The sequence below is a fragment of the Sparus aurata genome, chromosome 3 (assembly GCF_900880675.1).
Source record: "Sparus aurata chromosome 3, fSpaAur1.1, whole genome shotgun sequence".
In the NCBI taxonomy this organism is placed as follows: Eukaryota; Metazoa; Chordata; class Actinopteri; order Spariformes; family Sparidae; genus Sparus; species Sparus aurata.
This window is the reverse complement of record NC_044189.1, coordinates 2765496-2786835: the sequence shown is the minus strand read 5'-3', so window position 1 is coordinate 2786835 and position 21340 is coordinate 2765496. Positions and strand designations below refer to the sequence as shown.

Sequence of the window (21340 nt, the reverse complement as noted above, 5' to 3'; positions counted from 1 at the left end):
GGCACAGAAATCCTCCTCATCAAAAACATGACTTTGATCTGCATCCTCATCTGGACTCTCCTCTGCTGCTGCTTCACAGGTAAAGTCCAGAGAATCAAACTCCTCTCCTCTATCAACATCCGTCCCTCTGAAATGAAGCCCACAAAACCATGACGCTGCTTTATGTTTTGTCTCTGTGTCCTCAGAGTCCAGAGGTCAGATCACAGTGACTCAGCCTGGAGCAGTGAGCTCTGCTCTGGGAGGCTCCGTCACCATCAACTGTAGGACCAGTCTGAATGTTCACTAAATAACCGTTTAGCCTGGTACCAACAGAGAGATGGAGAAACTCCTAAACTTCTCATTTACCATATTAGCAGTCGAGAATCAGGGATTCCAGGTCGTTTTACAGGCAGTGGATCAAACTCTGCCTTCACTCTGACCATCAGTGGAGTTCAGGCTGAAGATGCAGCAGTTTACTACTGCCAGAGTGGACATGTCATCAACAGTCAGTGGGTGTTCACACAGTGAAAAACCGTCGTACAAAAACCTCCCTCAGTCAGACTGAACAGAAACTGAACTGACTGCTGCAGCTGGAAGCTACTGCAGAGACTGATACACTTCACTGAGGACACACACACACACACACACACACACACATACAATACACCATCTTTACACTTACCACTAATGAACATGATTTCCCCCAAAAAAATTGTTAATAGAAATCAAAGTACTTTTATACTTTCTGCCTGACCCTCAATAGTGCCCAACTTTGGATAGTTAATGATAGATGTATTGGTCATGACCTATGACCTCAGCTACATACTGGAACACATTTCTTTTAACAACATTCAACTGAAAAAAACACATTAAGACTCAGATCTCCTTTAAAAACCTTCATTATCATCCATGGACCCAGTTCAACATGTGCATACGTAAAGTCACATGACTTTAAGGCAGGTGCATTGGAAAAGATAACATGTTATTACAGATTCATGATCAATCTTCATGAATCTTTTTCATAGATGAACAAATTACATGTGATGATTATTCTTGATTAAATTATTTGGTGCAGCTTTTATATGGGGAGATTTTGCAAGTGTAGAACATCTGCCTTGAGCTGAAACAAGATCATTCCTCCTCAAAATGAATGGGGCAAGCCGTCCAAAGACAACAGCCATAAATTTCCCCCAAGGAAGTTCAATGAACAAGCAGGAATGAAAAAGCCAATGGTTTTTTAAATACCATAATCTGTTATGAGAGAGAACATTGCAACAAAGCCTGACATCAAATAAATTTAATACTTAACTATCAATGGAAATGTAAAAGGCCTCAATTAAAATCTTTTTCAGAGATGGACAGAAAATAAGAGAATGGAACAGAAAAAATATATATAATCAACAGTGTACCATAAATGCTTTTTTTCACCTGAATAGGCTTTGACCAGCAGTGGTGAATGGTCAGCAGTGACATGACCAACCCCACCATCAGAGACTAGAGGAGAGAAATGCCCTGCTTTATATTTAAAGACTTTAACTATTAATAAATAATGGTCAGCTGTGACCTGAATATCATAGTCAGCAATAGCTTGAGGACAACAATGCCCAAGTTTAGATCTAAAAGCCGTAGACAGCAATGGCAAAACAGTCAGCACTGACCTAAATAGCATAAAACTGAATAATATGATACATTCAAATCAACCGATTCTAGTTCTGGATTACTTACCGAACTTTAGACCTATTTATAGCTGTATCTAGGATGGAAGTGCAGATTTTTACATGCATCATCAAGCAAAGGGAGAGTTGATTGAAAACAGTCTGCAAGGTTTTAGAACATCCCCTTCTTATGCAAAGGAATTTAGAAAAACAGGCCCATCCTTAAAAGCCTGTTACCCGTGTAGTCGAAGTAAATCAAGACCTCGCCGCTATTTTAGAATTACAGCAATCTTCCTCATCCCTTGAGTTGAGGTAAAGAATGGCTGGGCAACTGTGACAGACTATGACCACAAATAGTCTCCTGTTGCCAAGTATGCTAGTTGTTGAAAATCAACACTGGCCGCTACTCTAGACTTTATAGGAACGATTTCCTCCTGGCACAGGTAGACACTAGTACTATGAAGACAGACTGTTTAATTTGAAAAGTGCCTCTGAGAACTGATAAATATGCAGCCTGTCCCGAAATGTGTCAGACATGCGACTGTTATCACAGAACCCAGAGAAAAGACTATGACATGATACTCTTCAGCTGAGTCAGTTGCCCAGTGGCCAAAATGTTACTACACGACCTGAGACAAAGAAATCTGTCCAACTGTAACTGATGAAAACTTATATATACTCTGGATCTGCCCACATGTCCAAAACTTCTGGTAGGAGTTTCATTGCCAAGAGATTTGAGATCCTCAACAACTTTCCCATCCTCTCCTGCAGGAGTGTATCGAACTCCATCACTCTGACCTCACCGCTGAGACAACCACTGTCCCGGGTGATGCCCACCTACCACCTCTCCCTCTGTCAGGCCCTGAGCCCCTGGATTCCTTATTGCTTCTATCATCCTCCTCTTCTCCTCAGGCCAAGCGCTCCTACTCTGTGAGCATTTCCACTGGGTGGAAGTCTACACCTCCAATGCCGTGGAGGAAGAGTCAGTCGAGAGTTTCCAAGGTGAGATGAGGAGTTAGTAATTAAGATGTTCCTGACCTCTTTGAATTTGAATTTGTTTCTCTGAATACCTCCCACATGTAAGTCTATTCTTGGATGTGTCAGACAAAACTCATGGGGAGGGTCCAGGTTGACAGAACTGAAGCATTTCCATAGAGAGCCACTTTGCATCAGCAGCACCATGCTCCAGTGCTCTGGGAGAGTTTATAGTCCTGAGAGTTGAACACCGGATGACTGACAGCTGTCCTTCATGACAACAGAAGACACAGAAATCCTCCTCATCAAAAACATGACTTTGATCTGCGTCCTCATCTGGACTCTCCTCTGCTGCTGCTTCACAGGTAAAGTCCAGAGAATCAAACTCCTCTCCTCTATCAACATCCGTCCCTCTAAGATGAAGCCCACAAAACCATGACGCTGCTTTATGTTTTTGTCTCTGTGTCCTCAGAGTCCAGAGGTCAGATCACAGTGACTCAGCCTGGAGCAGTGAGCTCTGCTCTGGGAGGCTCCGTCACCATCAACTGTAGGACCAGTCAGGATGTTTATTATCATACTCAGCACCCATACCACCATTTAGCCTGGTACCAACAGAGAGATGGAGAAACTCCTAAACTCCTTATTTACAGGGCTAGCACTCGAGCATCAGGGATTCCAGGTCGTTTTACAGGCAGTGGATCAAACTCTGCCTTCACTCTGACCATCAGTGGAGTTCAGGCTGAAGATGCAGCAGTTTACTACTGTCAGAGTTTTCACTACATCAACAGTCAGAATGTGTTCACACAGTGAAAAACCATCATACAAAAACCTCCCTCAGTCAGACTGAACAGAAACTGAACTGACTGCTGCAGCTGGAAGCTACTGCAGAGACTGATACACTTCACTGAGGACACACACACACACACAAACACACACACACACACGGTATTATCACTTACACTCATTGTCCACCAGCAGATAATTTCTCCACAAAATAAGAGGGCCAGGCATCCCAAAAAACAAAGGCACTCTTTCACCAAGCAGGCTCACTAACCAAGCAGGAATGAAATACGCCATGAATATTTGAACAGATATGCCATAATCTGCTATGTGATGAAACATAGTAGAAAGCATGTCACCAAAACTTTCAAATGGTTAAATAATACTTGATGAAGGTTAGTAGTCATCCATGTCATGGTGAATCTAATTTCTGTATTTTAGGCAACTGGACCTGTTTCAGTTTGTTGAAGACGTTCCAACTCTTATTCAAGAGGTTTCTTATGTTCTGACAAACTGGAACAAATGTAGCCCTGTCTAAATGTAAATAAGTTAATCAGTTAAATAAATAATTATAAAGTTCTTTCTATAAATAAGTTCAACCTATTGTAGTTCATATAACAAGAACTGTTATCTAAAATGCTATGAGTTCAGTTTAAAAAGTATTAAAACAATTTACAAGTTAATACAATATTTAAAATGTGTTTATAATAAGTTTGGTTAAAAGTGCAGACAACTGGTGTTTTATCTGTCACTCATCCCTGTATAGCCTGTGGATTGGTCGTCTGCTCCATTGTCATGGGTTGTCATTCAGTCGGGAGAGCAAGGGGTATTGTCCTTGTATCAAGATAAATGCAGAGTTTTCAGCGGTATATGGAAGTACATCGGTTTACAGAGGGTAAATGTTTATTTGTGTTGTGGTAATTACGAACTGTGTTACTGCTAAGGTTACAATGTGAATGCTAACCGCGATTAGCGGTTAGTTAGCATGCAACGGCTAGTTGCACAGGGTTAATTGTAGTAGCCTCAAGTTACTCATTTTGTTGACCTGTTTGTGTACTGCTGTTATGTGAATTCGGACTGAGTTCATAGAAGTGCATAGAGATTTTATTTATGATTGAAAGATGTAAATGTATGTTATCAGAGGACTGGACCAGGAAGCCCTCCGTGGACCTTTTTTCCCCCCTCTGAGCGACAGCAGTCGGACAGCAGCACGTGTCGAGGTCACAGCAGTAGGAGTCACCGTCTCCGTTCCCCTCTTCATTCTCTCTCCATCCTCGCCTGTAACGTTCTTCATAACCCCCATCTTCACACACATCACACACTAACTGGACAAGAACAGTGAGTACAAAAAACCCCAGCTGCACGTGCACAGTTTGTTTTATTTTGCTGGAGAGAGCGAACTGGTCAACCGTCTGAGACCTTAACGTACCCGAGCACCGATTCAGGCCTGCAACTTTCTATTTCTGAGACTGTCTGAATTTTATTATAAGTATATGTTTTTTTTGGATATTGAATTTGTGTTTATGGAGATGTGCGGTGAATTTGACTGAAGAGATTGTGATAATCGATATTTTTGTGTTCACCACTGAGCTATATTTGATACTCAAATTTGTGTTAATACACTGATTGTTATTCTAAAAAGTACTGTGTGTGAGTGGTAATTAGAGCAAATCACAGGGATTCATTGGTTAAGAATATTATTTGTTCAGTGTTGAAACATCTAGCTCGAATAGATTAAAGGACCAGCCCGTACAAAATCATTTAAATTAATATTATTTCTTAGTAGATTTTCTTATCTCAGTTTATAATCTACTAAGTGGAGGCACCAATCAATTATTGTTTCTTACCTTATTTTTGAGAGAAAGTACATTTTGAATGTTCAGTACATAGGTTAATACGGCACCACAAAACCTTAAAATTAAGAACCCAGAGCCCGCCCAGAGAGATACTTTTCACATAGTTTGTAAGTAAGGAGATATTCTAAATTACTGGGTAGGGTGCTACACAAAGTTGATGGGTTTTAAACTCTGTGTTGGAGTGTCCTTACAGAGTCATTAAGGACACATGTGGGCTCTGAGTTTCAGAGTCGTTTGGGCCACTTGTGGGTTGTTGACCCAACCAGCCTTCATGTGGGTTGTTAGGACTAGGTGCGCACAGGTGTGAACGATTGTTAAGATGTCCGGGGAGGGAGTCACAGCCAGTGTTGGGAAAGTTCACTTTCTACATGAACCAGTTCAAAGTTCAGTTCACAGAGTTTAAAATAAACTAGTTCAGTTCATAATTCAACATTTTGAACTAAGTTCACAGTTCCAAAAATGAACCAGTTCATAGTTCTTTTTTTTTTTCCAATGTGTTGCTGTGAGCTATTATTTTTTAAAATTATTGCCACCGCCCATATAGAACCACAGACAGCAATTATTTTATCAGTTTCAACAGTGAAACTGCAGCTCTCAGACAATATGCTGCAAAACCAGGTTGTCCAGCTGCAGCTGGGAGATGAAGACAGTGGAGGCGCTACCGTACTTTGTTTATGTGATTTGGGTGGTAGAGGATCTGTTTTGGCTCGCTGTTGCTGTGTCTTTTGATTTTTTATTCACTCGCACAGACTTTGAAAGGCTGGCTGGGTGCTTTAGTTCAATGTGCTGTTTCAGGTTTGCTGTTGACATTCTTGATGTGCGGAGTTGCTTCTTGAAACTCGGCGGGTGAAGTTTACACAAAAAGGTCAGATTTTTCCCACCGGGACCATCACTGACCTTTTCATAAAATTGTTTTAAGTAATCATACGAAGATGCCATATTAATGGTGGAGGTAGAGTCTGAGGTAGTGCTGCTGCCTTCATTTGTTTTTGTCTCCATGCTTAGCATGTTGATGATGCATGCAGTGGTGTGACTCTGTGGTGGCTGGTGTTGCTAGATTGAGGGTTTTTCCACTACATATTAAGGCCAGTTTACTGTGTGTTTTAGCCAGTTTTCGCCTGGAAGGCTCGATGGAAATCTGTCTCTCTTGAACGAAGTTAAACTGTGAGAACGCGCCATTCACAAATGCCAGAAGGAACGCGTTCACAATAACGTTCATCAGGCAGAAATACAGTATGTTCAGTTCACCATCCATCCATCCATTGTCAACCACTTATCCGGAGTCGGGTCGCGGGGGCAGCAGCTTCAGCAGCGAGCCCCAGACTTCCCTTTCCCCAGCCACTTCGGCTAACTCTGACTGGGGAATCCCCAGGCACTCCCAGGCCAGAGAGGAGATGTAATCCTTCCACCTGGTCCTGGGTCTACCCCTAGGTCTCCTCCCAGTAGGACATGCCAGGAACACCTCCCTAGGAAGGCTCCCTGGTGGCATCCTCATCAGATGCCTGAATCACCTCAACTGGCTCCTTTGGCCAAAAAATATGAGTTCATGAACGATCGTTCACTGAGGGCGTTCAGGCGCAACACTGAGTACCACATCGTAGGTGGGTGATAAGTAATATCTTAGACCATCTCCTAAGTTCAACGAAGGTTGTTCCAGTTTGACATGGATTCCTTTACTCCTCTTTCAAACCCTCTGTCTTCTCTGGACAAGACGTTCACATTGTTGTCCTCAAAGGAATGATTTTTCTCTTTCAGATGTAAGCAGACAACAGAGTCTTGACCTAAGGAGTTGGCTGTCATCTGTTTTGCCATTTATTCATGGAGAGGTTGTTTTTTCTCCCCAATGTTTAAATCTGCGCAGTCCTGGCTGCATTGAACAGCATGAACTACATTACTATGACAGCAAGTATTGATCGGTGTGAAATTATGGATTAATGTGACCATGAAGGGATTATGATGGAGACTGTGAACCTGATATTTGAGCAATAGTGCAAGAAATGGTTTAGCAACAGAAACAACATGATATGATGTGGACAGCTACAGTTCAAACAAAGAGCACAGGGAATAAGATATTTTATTTGTCAACGAAGTTACTGATTAAGATGTTCCTGACCTCTTTGAATTTTGAATTTGTTTCTCTGAATACCACCAATCTCTACATTTATTCTTGGATGTATCAGACAAAACTCATGGGGAGGGTCCAGGTTGACAGAACTGAAGCATTTCCATAGAGAGCCACTTTGCATCAGCAGCACCATGCTCCAGTGCTCTGGGAGAGTTTATAGTCCTGAGAGTTGAACACTGGATGACTGACAGCTGTCCTTCATGACAACAGAAGACACAGAAATCCTCCTCATCAAAAACATGACTTTGATCTGCGTCCTCATCTGGACTCTCCTCTGCTGCTGCTTCACAGGTAAAGTCCAGAGAATCAAACTCCTCTCCTCTATCAACATCCGTCCCTCTGAAATGAAGCCCACAAAACCATGACGCTGCTTTATGTTTTTGTCTCTGTGTCCTCAGAGTCCAGAGGTCAGATCACAGTGACTCAGCCTGGAGCAGTGAGCTCTGCTCTGGGAGGCTCCGTCACCATCAACTGTAGGACCAGTCAGCATGTTTATGTTGCTGGCAGCTCCCACTGTTTAGCCTGGTACCAACAGAGAGATGGAGAAACTCCTAAACTTCTCATTTACTATGCCACCACTCGAGTATCAGGGATTCCAGGTCGTTTTACAGGCAGTGGATCAAACTCTGCCTTCACTCTGACCATCAGTGGAGTTCAGGCTGAAGATGCAGCAGTTTACTACTGTCAGAGTTATCACTATCCCAACAGTCAGCATGTGTTCACACAGTGAAAAACCGTCGTACAAAAACCTCCCTCAGTCAGACTGAACAGAAACTGAACTGACTGCTGCAGCTGGAAGCTACTGCAGAGACTGATACACTTCACTGAGGACACACACACACACACACAAACACACACATTTCACCTCAGCCACATGCTGGAACATATTTAATTGAACTATATTCAATACAAAAGAAAAAACACTGCAACACAGATCTGCTTTAGAAACCTTAAACATAGACCATGGACCCAGTTTAACATGTGCATACGTAAAGCGACATCACATTAAGACAGGTGCATTGAGTAAAGTTAAAAGGTTATTACATATTCAGATTGAATCTTCATGAGTCTTGTTCACAGATGAACAAAGTACATGTGATGATTATTCCTGATTAAAGTATTTGGTGCAGCTTCTCTATAGGGAGATTTTGTAATTGTGGAACGTCCGCCTTGAGCAGAAACAAGATAATTCCTCTAAATGAATGGGGCAAGCCATCCAAAGACAACAGCCAAATATTTCCCCCAAGGAAGCTCAATGACCAAGCAGGAATGAGACAACCAATGGTTATTTAAATTAGAGATGCACCGATCGATCGGCAACCGATCGCAAATTATCGCCGATAATGCCCCTATCGGTTTTGATCGGAGTTCTCAAAATAGATCAAATCAGGCCGATCAGATGACGTTTCAATATAGAGACAGTGCACTGACTGCATGCAGGGTGGGAATTTCACGGTGGCCATGGCCGCTGTTGCACCGCACTTTGGCCTCGATGCAGCGTGAAAAAAAAAACTCATCGTACGGCCACAGTGGCCTCTGTGCCCCTGGCCCGGTCAGCGTAGCGAGCTTGCCTTTAATTACAGCCACCCGAGTGCACAGTAGTCACTCACAGTAACTTCAGTGAGTCCGCGGTTCGCGCAGGTGGAGTCTCATCATCACGATGATCTCACGTGAAAGCCTCTCAAACAGCAGCAGCGTCTCAAAACAGAAGAACGAAACTTACAGCACAGCGAGCGCGTGCAGCCGGTTTTGACATGATACGTAACTGACTTGTGTGGTAGGATTTAGTCCGGTAAAGTTGGAAATATATTCACAGATTCGAACTTCCCGGATCAATAACTCATAAGTGAAACCTTGTTAAAACACAACTGATGGCACTTTCCTACCGTAGTACGGTAGACAACGAGCTACAACTGTATGTTAATCAAAACGAGCGTCTGGACATTAACTCTGGTCTCTATGGTCAGCCGTCTGTGAGACGAGGGCGCAGGGACCGTCTACAAAGTGCAACACTGAAAAGAGAAACTACAAAAAATATTCAGTAACTTCACTATTATTCAGAGTGTAGTGTCACCAAAATCACTCCACACATCAGTGGTCTCCTGCTGGTTATTCTACAGATTTTTTGTTTGGAAAAAATGTGCTTTGCCATAATTTTGGGGAATTTCTATTTGGGAGAAATATTCAGTAACACTAATATTCAGCGTAGTGTCACAAAACTCACCTCACCCTAACCCTACTTAAAAAAACTGTTTTGTAATGTAACATTAACTTGATTTTGGTATTTAAAAAATGTTTTAATATGTAATCCTTGTCTAATTATAAATTAGGATGTTATGGTATCAGTCTGAAAGGTAAATCAACACATTTTACTCAGTGGCCTTTGTGCCCTGTCATGTGGCCTTGGTGCCCCTGAAAAAAAAGTGGAGGCCAAATGGACTTGCCCCTAAAATGACAAAATTCCCTCCCTGACTGCATTCCCACTATTGAGCTACAGTTACTCTATGTAAGCTGAGTCCAAGTTGTCTCTAAGAGAGTCTCTAGAGTGTGAAATATTGCACATTGCCTCAGCCTGCTATAAAACGGTGGTCAATTCATGATACTTTCTCATCTCCTAATTTTTATACTTAATAATACAATGTCAATGTTGTGTAAGAAAAATCATTAATTAAATATATGAAAGTTACACAAGACAACAATATAGAAGAATTTATGGATTTGACACTGTGATCGGTGATCGGCAATATCGGGATCGGCAGATACTGCTTTTGGTGATCGGTGATCGGCCCCAAAAGTCCTGATCGGTGCATCTCTAATTTAAATGCCATAATCTGTTATGAAACAAAACATAGCAACAAAGCCTGACGTCAAATAAACTGAATACTCCACTATCAAGTGTCATAGCCCTGGCTCAGAGAGCAAGACAAAGTGGGAGACCACACACTTTTAAAGCAACTTTAAATTGAAACTTTATTTTTAAACGCAACCCAAAACAACATAATAAAGAAGTCTGTAATCTGTAGGATCAGTAGTGTATGCAGTGTTGTTTGTAAGTGAGGTGTGGTGATGATAAATATCAGCCAAAGAGAAATGGCCTGCTTTATATTTAAAGACTCTAACTATTAATATATATTACGGTCAGCTGTTACCTGAATATCATAGTCAGCAATAGCTTGAGGACAACAATGCCCAAGTTTAGATCTAACAGCTGTAGACAGCAATGGCAAAAAGTCAGCAGTGACCTAAATAGCAAAAAATTGAACAATATGATACATTCAAATCAACACATTCTAGTTCTGGATTACTCACCAAACTTTAGACCTATTTATATCTATATCTAGGATGGAAGTGCAAATTCTTAAATGCATCATCAAGTAAGGGGGAGTTGGTTGAAAACAGTCTGTAAGGTTTTAGAACATACTCTTCTTGTACAGAGGAAACTAGAAAAACAGGCCCATCCTTAAAAGCCTGTTACACGTGTAGTCAACGTAAATGAAGACCTAGTTGCTATTTTAGTATTACATCAACTGTCCTCATCCCTTGAGTTGAGGTAAAGAATGGCTGGACCACTTTGACAGACTATGAGTATGCTAGTTATGGAAAATCAACACCGGCCGCTATTCTAGACTTTACAGGACACATTTCCTCTTGTTACAGGTAGACCCTAGTACTATGAAGACAATGTTTTAATTTGGAAAAGTTCCTCGGAGAACTGGTAAATATGCAGCCTATCCCAATATGTGTGAGATGTGTAACTATAATCACTGAACAAAGAAGAAAAGTGATGAGTAATGAGAACATTAAGCAGTGAGGAATTAAACCGATGCAGAGCTTTTAAAAAGGACATGATACTGTTCAGCTGAGTCCATTGTCCAGTGGCCAAAATGTTACTACATGGACCTGAGACAAAGAAATCTGTCCAACTGTAACTGATAAAAACTTGTATGTTTTCTGGATCACCCACATGTCCAAAACTTCTGGTAAGAGTTTCATGAGCAAGAAATTTGAGATCCTCATCCATCATCACTGCTGTACCTGGTGAAATATGCACACATTAAACATCTAAATATGTCAAAACAACAGTAATATTGATAATGTCAATAATGATTGTCAACAAACAAATCAGTTTATGACGAGACTTTAACGTCCTCTCCATGTAAATATGTAAATATATTGAGGACGGCTACAGTTGACTGACTCTGTGTGTTTGCATATGTGTCCTGCCTCTCTGCTCCCAGCCGTTAAGAGGCCAGTGTTGATCAGTGGCTGTCCAGGACTTTCACAGCCACTGACACGCCGGCAGCACAATGATGATGTCACTGGTTCTACTGCTGGCCATCCTGGGGCTCCTTGTTCAGGGTGAGACTCTCTGCTGAAAACTTTGCTTCAGGATGCCACCAGGTTCACCACAGTGATGTTCTGCTATGATGGAGAAACACTGAAACAAGCAGCATTGACCTTCTTCCATCTGTTCTCCATGTTAAAGAAATGATCCTCTTCTGTTTGGATATTGATCGTCTTTCTCCAAACTGGATTTGTCTCATTAACCCTTCTTCTCTTTTTCATGTTTTTCAGATTCATCAGGACAAGTCACTGTGACTCAGTCTCCTGGAGCTCAGTCTGTTGCTCCAGGACAGACTGTTTCTATCAGATGTAAAGTCAGCCCAAGTACAAATAACTGCTTCCAATGGTACATTCAGAAAAATGGAGAAGCTCCTACACTCCTTATAAGATGTGGCTCAACACGACATTCTGGAGTTTCAGATCGTTTTAGTGGGTCTGGCTCTGGGACCGATTACACTCTGACCATCAGTGGAGTTCAGGCTGAAGATGCAGCAGTTTATCACTGTAAGAGTTATCACTGGATCAACGGTCTGCCTGTGTTCACACAGTGAAAAACCGTCGTACAAAAACCTCCCTCAGTCAGACTGAACAGAAACTGAACTGACTGCTGCAGCTGGAAGCTACTGCAGAGACTGATACACTTCACTGAGGACACACACACACACACACACACAGTTTTGTCAAGCAGATTAATAATGTCATACATTGATGCTTACACCACTAATGAAGTTGTATTAGAACAAATTCAGTGACAAACGTGTTTTGGTAGAAAACAAGTTAATTCCCCCATCACAGCTTCTCACCATGAAACAAATGAAAAAGGGCCCAGTTAAACAAACAACAATAGTGTTATTTCTGGGCTGTCTTCATCAAAGGTGTCGGCGTGTAGTTTTTTAATAAAAGAATCTGAGGAGGCAAGACTGGGTGGAATGATCGAGCAATCTTTATTGAAACAGATCTCAAGACTGCCTCCAAACCAGTGTGGCCACACCCTGGTATTTACAAATCTATGGAAAAGTTATGTCCAATGCTTTGCCCTCTGCTCTACCAGAATTCCTCTCGAACCTTCAATCTTAGAAAATCTACAAGTTACAACCCCCCTTCTCTGCCTGAGTAGGCCTTTTTAAAGTCCCTTCGCCCGCACCTACCTACTTCTTCTAGTTGGTCACTTTGGTGGAGTCAATCTATCCTATAGGTGAAAGAGGAGTTGGTTTGCCTCCCTGCTTATCTCCTGAAAATCACTAAACTCTGTTGCTGTCAATCCTCCCACTCTGAGAGAGACCAAAAGGTCTCTCTGTTCTTCTGGGGAAATGTATATGCTTGAACATGTCCACATAAGCTCGGATTTAGTACTCTGAAGGGACCGCTTCCTCTAGCTAACCTTTGATGCACACAGAACTGATTAATGGCTTTGGGGGCCCCTGGACATGTAAACCCCACTCTGGCGACATTTCTTAACTCACCATCAAGATAGCTACTTGTCACCAGAATTTATAAGGAAGCATGGCACACAAAGAAAACTAACAGTCTACCATTAAAGTCCGTGTAAAGCGGCAAAAAAATTGTGTTATGAGTTTGTCACACCAAAGAAACATGTATCATTGACCACTGAGCCAAATTTGAAAGATTAAAAAAATTGTCAAGTATATAAAATTAGGTCTCTAAATCATGGAAAAACAAGCACTTCTTTCTGCTGTGAAACGCTGGGGGCGTGTCAGTTAGAGGCGCTGGAACCACGCCCATGCGGCGGGGGCTACACGTCATGTTAATGACGTCGGTGTCTCCCCAGGTGTTCCCCAGGTGTTCCCCTTGTCTATCTAAACCCGCGGACAGTTTATAATCATATGGATGCTGTTATAACGTGTAGTGATTGAGATCCTGACCCACTAAACATCCTGGAAAGTGACGGAGTGAAGTTTTTCGCGCTAAATTACATAATTATACATAATCACCATCAGTAAACAGGACGCTGTCTGACTCTGTCACTCGCGGGGACGGAGGCTGTTTTCTGGGGGACAGTTTCCTGAAGTCTCGGTCAGGAGGGCTGACGGTCGCGGTGATTTATTTTCGTCAAATACTCGGTGAGTTAAACACTCTTGTGACAAGCGTGACAGATGCTGTTTTGTGAGCAGAAATGTGAGGAAGAGTCGGGAGGACAGGGAGGGGACGGACAGGAGGACAGACGCTTCTCCACATACAGCTGTGGGATTTGTTTTCCTCATATAAGTTGCTAAAGACAGTTATAGTTACTACGTTACTTTTGTTCTGTCATGTAACGTTGCTTTGTGGGACATTTCTCTGTATTTAGTTGAGTGAAGGACCTGTGCAGTTAGACTGTCAGACCGACACGCCCTCGCTCCGCGCCTCCGGATTAGCCGTTCACACTGGGACGGCTCACCAATAATGCGGCCCTGATACTACCTCCACATACCGCCGGTGGGACCCGCCGTCAGCAGGACGGAGAGGGTCGGCTGCGGCGCGGCCACATCATGCCGGTGGGACCCGCCGTCAGCGGGACGGAGGGCCGGCTGCGGCGCGGCGGCCACATCATGCCGGTGGGACCCGCCGTTAGCGGGACGGCGCGGCCACATCATGCCGGTGGGACCCGCCGTCAGCAGGACGGAGAGTGTCAGCGGCGGTCAGCAGCGGTCACATCTCCTCGTTGGCGGAGGAGAGGATGCAAGCCGGGACGGAGTTGACCAGCGTCAATGGACTCCCCCGTTTCCTTACGTTTCATCCGAAGGAAACTTAAATAAGCTAACAGCGCAGTCACCCTGCACACTGTGGCATCCAGGAAAGCTGCAGAGCGATGTGGAGGAGACATGACTGGTTAGCTGACTGGTTGGCTGGTTAGCTAGCTGCAAACTATTGTAAGCAATGCAATCCGAAACTGGAGAGTGAGTGGGAGAACCGCTGAAGCCGATGCGCTGAACGTATTTATACCACTTCCGCAGGAGGGCCGGGTTTATGCAAATCATATGGCCGCGTTACATAACGCGGCCATGATTTGCATGATTTCTGACCCGCCCATTAAGTCCTGAACACAGAAATGTTGAAAAACTGTTTGTGAGCCTAGCTCCAAAATTAAATTCTACATGGCCGAATGGCTTTTACATGTTTTAAGTAAACACATTTATGACCCGTTTAATGTGTTAAGAAGAAAATGGCTGATTTTGGTTTACACGGACTTTAATGATTATTTGCACTTCTTGATGTCATGACTGTAGATTCTTGTTCCTTGTTTTGTGATCGGTTGTCATGATTTTGTCTGTGTTGTCATGTGTTTTCTTGTGTCTAATTTCCATGTCTATGTATCATGTCTTGTGTCTTATGTTTTGATTTTCCATGCCCTCATGTGTCCTTTAAGTGTCTCCTATGTTCTTCCCTCTGTCTCCCTCTGTATGTCATTGTTCTCATCCATGCATTCCCCTTGTTATCTCACCTATTGGTCCACCTCACCTGTTCCTCATCTTGTCATCAGTGTCTGGGTATTTAGTCTCTGTGTTCCCTTCACTCCTTGTCCGGTCATTGTATTCTGTATGCATCGGTCCAAGGCTGCTCATGGTATGTGTTGGTTGTGAGTTTTCCATGTTTGATTTGTACTTTGTCTTTTTCTTTGCACTTTGTTGAACTGTTTTATTTTGCTACTTTGGTTTTTGTCCTGGATTCATTTTTCCATGCTCCTTGGGTTTTTTGTTGCCATCAGCTTTGATATAATAAAGCTCGCTTTTGTTTCCCCATATCCTTGCCTCCCGTGTGTAACTGCATTTGGGTCCACCTTCCCTTTTCCATAGTCTTCCCTTTAACCCTGCCTGACACTTAAGGCTTTTCCCACACATGGCTAATGGTCAGCAGTATCCTGAATAAAGTTTGGACAGCAGTGTCCTGCTCATTATATATCGGTTTAGCCAGCAGCAGCTTATTTTCAGCTGTGACCTAAAGAGCAATAAATTAAACCATATGACAAATGCTGATCTACACTTTGTAGTTTTGGATTACTCATCTCAATTTCATAGATGTATTACATTTGGTATAACTGACACAGAAGTGCAGATTGTTCTGCATGTATTATGATGTAAAATAACTTACACAGCAAAGAGGAGTAGTTTGAAACAAGAGGATTAATGCTAGTTACGAGCAAATACCCTCATTGGACAGAAGAATGTAGAAATACCAGCCCATCTCTAAAAGACTGTCACTCGTGTAGTTGAGGTAAACCAAGACCTAGCTGCTGTTATAGAATTACAGCCATGTTCTTAATCTCTTGAGTTTGTTTCAGTTTGGAAAAGCACATTGGAAAACTGATCAATATGCAGCTTATTGAGATATGCAAGAAAATGTGTCCACAAACACTGAACCCAGAGGAGAAGACTGATGTGAACACTTAGTGGTGAGGAGATAAACTGATGCAACGCTTTCAATCATATCACATGATCCTCTTCTGTAGAGGGAGTTACCCAGTTGTCACTGAAATGTTACTACATGGACTTGAGACAAACACATCTGTCCAACTGTTTTCTGGATCTGGAAGATTTAAATTTGTTTCTCTGAATGCCACGCACCTGTGCGTGTATTCTTGGATGTATCAGACAAAACTCATGGGGAGGGTCCACGTTGACATATAACTGAAGTATTTCCATAGAGAGCCACTTTGCATCAGCAGCACCATGCTCCAGTGCTCTGGGAGAGTTTATAGTCCTGAGAGTTGAACACTGGATGACTGACAGCTGTCCTTTATGACAACAGAAGACACAGAAATCCTCCTCATCAAAAACATGACTTTGATCTGCGTCCTCATCTGGACTCTCCTCTGCTGCTGCTTCACAGGTAAAGTCCAGAGAATCAAACTCCTCTCCTCTATCAACATCCGTCCCTCTGAAATGAAGCCCACAAAACCATGACGCTGCTTTATGTTTTTGTCTCTGTGTCCTCAGAGTCCAGAGGTCAGATCACAGTGACTCAGCCTGGAGCAGTGAGCTCTGCTCTGGGAGGCTCCGTCACCATCAACTGTAGGACCAGTCAGAGTGTTTATGGTAATGACCGTTTAGCCTGGTACCAACAGAGAGATGGAGAAACTCCTAAACTTCTCATTTACTATGCTAGCAGTCGAGCATCAGGGATTCCAGGTCGTTTTACAGGCAGTGGATTAAACTCTGCCTTCACTCTGAGTATCAGTGGAGTTCAGGCTGAAGATGCAGCAGTTTACTACTGTCAGAGTTTTCACTATCCCAACAGTCAGTGGGTGTTCACACAGTGAAAAACCGTCGTACAAAAACCTCCCTCAGTCAGACTGAACAGAAACTGAACTGACTGCTGCAGCTGGAAGCTACTGCAGAGACTGATACACTTCACTGAGGACACACACACACACACACACATTCCACTAGCTCTGCTGTTACCATTAATGACCATGATTCAAAACAAGTGCTCAAAAAAAAAATCTAAATAGAAATGAAAATACTTTCTGCCTAATCCTCAATAGTACCCAACTTTGGCTAGTTAATGTACAGTTCATGCTAGTTACATGCCAGTTCAGGTGTTAGTTATGACTTGCAGTGGTATCATCAGAAAGCTGGAGAAGCTCCTAAACTCCTCATTTATAATGCTGATTCCCGGCAGTCTGGAGTTTCAGATCGTTTTAGTGGGAGTCAGTCTGGGACTGACTTCACTCTGACCATCAGTGGAGTTCAGAGTGAAGATGCAGGAGTTTACTACTGTCAGCAGCATAACAGCCACCCGTTCACACAGTGATACAACGTCGTATAAAAACCTCCTTCAGCTAAAGAGGAACTGGTCTGAATTCACAGCTGCAAAAAACTGAAAGACAATATATGACTATAATACACATTATGACATCATTTAAGTCTAACATATTACACTGACAATCATAACTGTATTAAAAAAAGAAATGTTAAACTTTTTTGACGAAACGTCTAAATATTTAACCTCCTCTGAGTTTGATGTCAACTGATTCATCCGGTAAGCTACTATAGACGATAATACATCAGAAGTTTCATTCTTTAGAATTGTTTTTTCAGGGTTTGTGAAATTATGCTTGATATATATCCAAGAAAAATACACATTATGGAACTGCATCATTAAATCCACACTATATCAAACTTTATATATTCAATTAAAGAGTTAGGTTCAATCCTGATATTTTCTTTATTATTGCTGCATTATTCTTGAAGTTGAATTTTTTTTTTAACTCAAACTTAATTCATGTCAAGTCTGCAGGAAAAGAATTAAAATTTGGGGTGTTTTTATTAGTATAAGAATTTATTTGTGGTAAACCTGTCATCTTTTTCGTTTATATTTCTGCTTGAGATTTGACAAAAACAAGTGATTTTGAAAATATAGATTGTTTTAATAGATAACATTGCTTAAGATAGCATAATGTCATACTGCATACACTGATGATATGCTATTTTATTTTCCGAATGATTTTAAACTATGTTCTAATTGTGATACAATAATTTCAGTCTTATACTTTTTCTTTTTAAACTTAACCTCACCTGGCGTTACGATCTGCAGAGCATAAAACAATAATAATAATGTTACATTTTTTGCCGAATGCTTACATATGTTGCAGACTTTGGCTCACTGTGTCATAACTTAACACAGAGGTCGAGTAAGACACAGCACATGTAGATAAACTCCTAACTTATGCGGCAAAATGAAACTCTTGAAACAAAACCTAACAATCCCATTTCAAAACTGTTTTTAGCATCAAAACATTAAACACATGCACCTTTGTTTGCACTCTTTCCTAGCAGCAACAACACACAGATGTGCTTTTATGCAAAACAGAGCTGGATCAGTACTTTGGATGGTTTTTGACTTTAAAAGTCTCATACAGATTTTTTTTTTGTAAAAGATTGATCCATTACAGTTGATCTAGACACATGAAAACAAAATGGAGACACTTCAGGGTTTTTTTTTGTTTTTCAGGTTTTTGCCAAAGGAAAAAAAAGAAGAAAAAAAAACACAAAGACATGGTACAACTAGAATGTTCTACAAAACATAGTGTAAGGGAACTATTGGAAGACATTTAGGCCATGGTCCTGTCTCCTGTTGGCATTTGGCCACATCACCTCATCCACATCACAGGCAATGTCCTCCCTTGCCAAGCAACGGGGGAAATATCGCCTTGCATGCCATATCCAACCCTGTATGGACCTCACCTCAATGTTGTCATAAAATTTCCAGCGCCATGCTGAAAAGAACTCTTCAATTGGATTCAAAAATGGGGTGTATGGGCTACGCAGTTAGTCAAGTGGTTAGAGCGCATGCCATGTATGCAGTGGACCCTGGTTTGAATCCAGCCAGAGGACATTTACTGCATGTCACACCCCACTCTCTCTCTCCCCTTTCCTGTCTATCCACTGTCAAATAAAGGTGTCTATTCCTCAAAAAAGTCTTTAAAAAAATGGGGTGTATGGTGGCAAGTTGTGAGCAATAAATCTATTATGGTTGATGAACCAGTCCTGGAACAGAGCAGCCCGATGGAAACTGACATTATCCCAGAAGACAACAAACTGGGGCTGCACTGGCCTGTCCTGGACTACTGTGTCATGAAGTGTGTCCAGAAAGAGAATAATGAGGGCTGTGTTGTAGGGACCGAGGATGGAGTGGTGTGGTCTACAATAAGATTTTAAATGTTTTCATGTGTGTGAGTCTGTGCTATTTCAATTTTAGTTGTGTTTTGTATTTTAAATAGATGTGTTTTCCCAATGATTGCATGAGTCTTCCTTTTTGAACAATGTGTCTTATGTAAAAAACAGTGTGTAGCGTTTAGCAAGAAGTGTTATGGAGAATTTCAAACACAGTGCAAAGCATATATTGTGTTTGCAGGGTTGGTGCTTTTGTTTAGGGCATGGTCACCAAAGTTAGAGGTTGTGATGCTTTGGGCATAGCAACCACTTTTAGTGTTTCAGCTTTACGCAAAAACTGTAAGTTGGTGTGAAGACAGAAACAAAGAGTGAGATAGAAAGAGTAAAAGCAGTAAAAGTAACAAGTAAAACAACTCAACCCATTGCAGAGAGAGAGATTACAGTTTTTGCCTAATGCTTAAAGAGATAGTTCGGGTTTTTTGATATCAATCTGTATGGCATCCCCGTCAGCAGTGTCGTGCATCAACTCTGACTTACCCCCGACAGTGTCCTGTGCGCCGAGTTCTTGCTCGGTTTTGGTGCTGACGAAAGTAGTCCGGCAAGTTGTCTGGGGTCATGAAAATAAAGCCTTTTTCTTCTCAAAACAAAATGTGCTCAAAAGAGTGATTCATTTGCATAACAAAACCATTGTCCACGAAAATGTCAGACCTCATAATCGCTTGGCGCTATTTTCTCTCGATTCGTATCACTGCGTGCTGCTGCCAGCCTGTTTCACTGTGTTTACTGCTCAGAAAGTTAACAACATGTTTGACTGCGACACCGACGATCATGAAGACTTCGACTTTAGCACAGAGCCAAGGGGTTATCTTTATGATATCTTTATATTCTCCATGGCAACCCGGATGCGAGAGGACGCTGGCGTGAATATCGCTGCTTCTCGATCCGTGACAAAACGGCTTTTTTTTCTGTTAAACGAAGAAAGCCAAGTTGTCTTTACAAGCTCTGAGGCTGTGCCACTACCTTCGAAGCCTGCACACCTGAAGAACTGACTCCGTGGACTCACTTTCTCTGTTCGCCTCACCGCTCAGCTGTTAGCCTCACCGATCAGCTGTTAGCATAACAACGCTAACTTATAAGCAGACTTACTCGATATTCTGTGGGCTGTCCTTCGCTGCTCTGCTGGTCCTCCCTCCACCACAACCTTGGGGTTATTCACCACCTGGCTCCGTTGTCGCTCTCCTCTGCTGCTGTGGTCTCTCCCGGCTCGCGGCGATATTGGATGGTCGCTGCTCTGCCGTTGCTGGTGGGGTCTTCAGGTGTTCAGAGAGGGAGCTCCTGGAATTCTGCTGTGGCTTCGCCCCGGTCTCCGTAGCTGGGACTGGATCTCTGGGTCTCCTGCGTCGCCCCCCGCTGTGTGCACGGAGCCTCCAGACACAAGTTCACATCTAGACGAAGGATGCTGTTCCCTGCGGTGCAGAAGGCAGTATTGACGATTGTGCGTCTGTTCCCTCCGTACTGACTGACAGGCGCTCCATTTATTCTTTGTTTTCATATATGTTTGCTCCACTTTGTTAAGTGTCCTTGGGTACCATGAAAGGTGCTATATAAATTAAATCCATTATTATTATTATTATTATTATTATTATTATTATTATTATTATTATTATTAACCCGAATACACTTATGCCGAAATTCGCCAGATGGAGTTATAACGGGCAGAGAGAGAGGAGGGACAGAGAAGTGGTACAAGTTGAAGCTGGAGCCACAGCTGGAGCTGTGAGAGACCGGTTGACAGACAAATGGTGGTGCACTTGTTTGAAGTGTCTTGTTTGATAGCTTATATAAGCTTATAAACTTATAAACTCCTCTCCTCTATCAACATCCGTCCCTCTGAAATAAAGCCCACAAAACCATGACGCTGCTTTATGTTTTTGTCTCTGTGTCTTCAGAGTCCAGAGGTCAGATCACAGTGACTCAGCCTGGAGCAGTGAGCTCTGCTCTGGGAGGCTCCGT

The 21340-nt window shown here is 42.4% G+C and overlaps 1 pseudogene and 3 gene segments (V, D, J or C); all 4 read left to right on the top strand.

Annotated features, from left to right (window-relative positions):
- The first annotated feature begins 27 nt into the window (after nucleotides 1-27).
- Nucleotides 28-2767, top strand: LOC115579227 (Ig kappa chain V region 3315-like; annotated as a pseudogene).
- A 155-nt stretch (nucleotides 2768-2922) lies between these two features.
- LOC115579519 (Ig kappa chain V region 3381-like) lies at nucleotides 2923-3419 on the top strand. The segment is given in 2 exon segments: nucleotides 2923-2974; nucleotides 3082-3419. Coding segments are annotated over 2 exon segments (390 nt in total).
- A 4190-nt stretch (nucleotides 3420-7609) lies between these two features.
- Nucleotides 7610-8100, top strand: LOC115579226 (Ig kappa chain V region 3381-like). The segment is given in 2 exon segments: nucleotides 7610-7661; nucleotides 7769-8100. Coding segments are annotated over 2 exon segments (384 nt in total).
- An 8389-nt stretch (nucleotides 8101-16489) lies between these two features.
- Nucleotides 16490-16971, top strand: LOC115579225 (Ig kappa chain V region 2717-like). The segment is given in 2 exon segments: nucleotides 16490-16541; nucleotides 16649-16971. Coding segments are annotated over 2 exon segments (375 nt in total).
- The last annotated feature ends 4369 nt before the right edge of the window (nucleotides 16972-21340 follow it).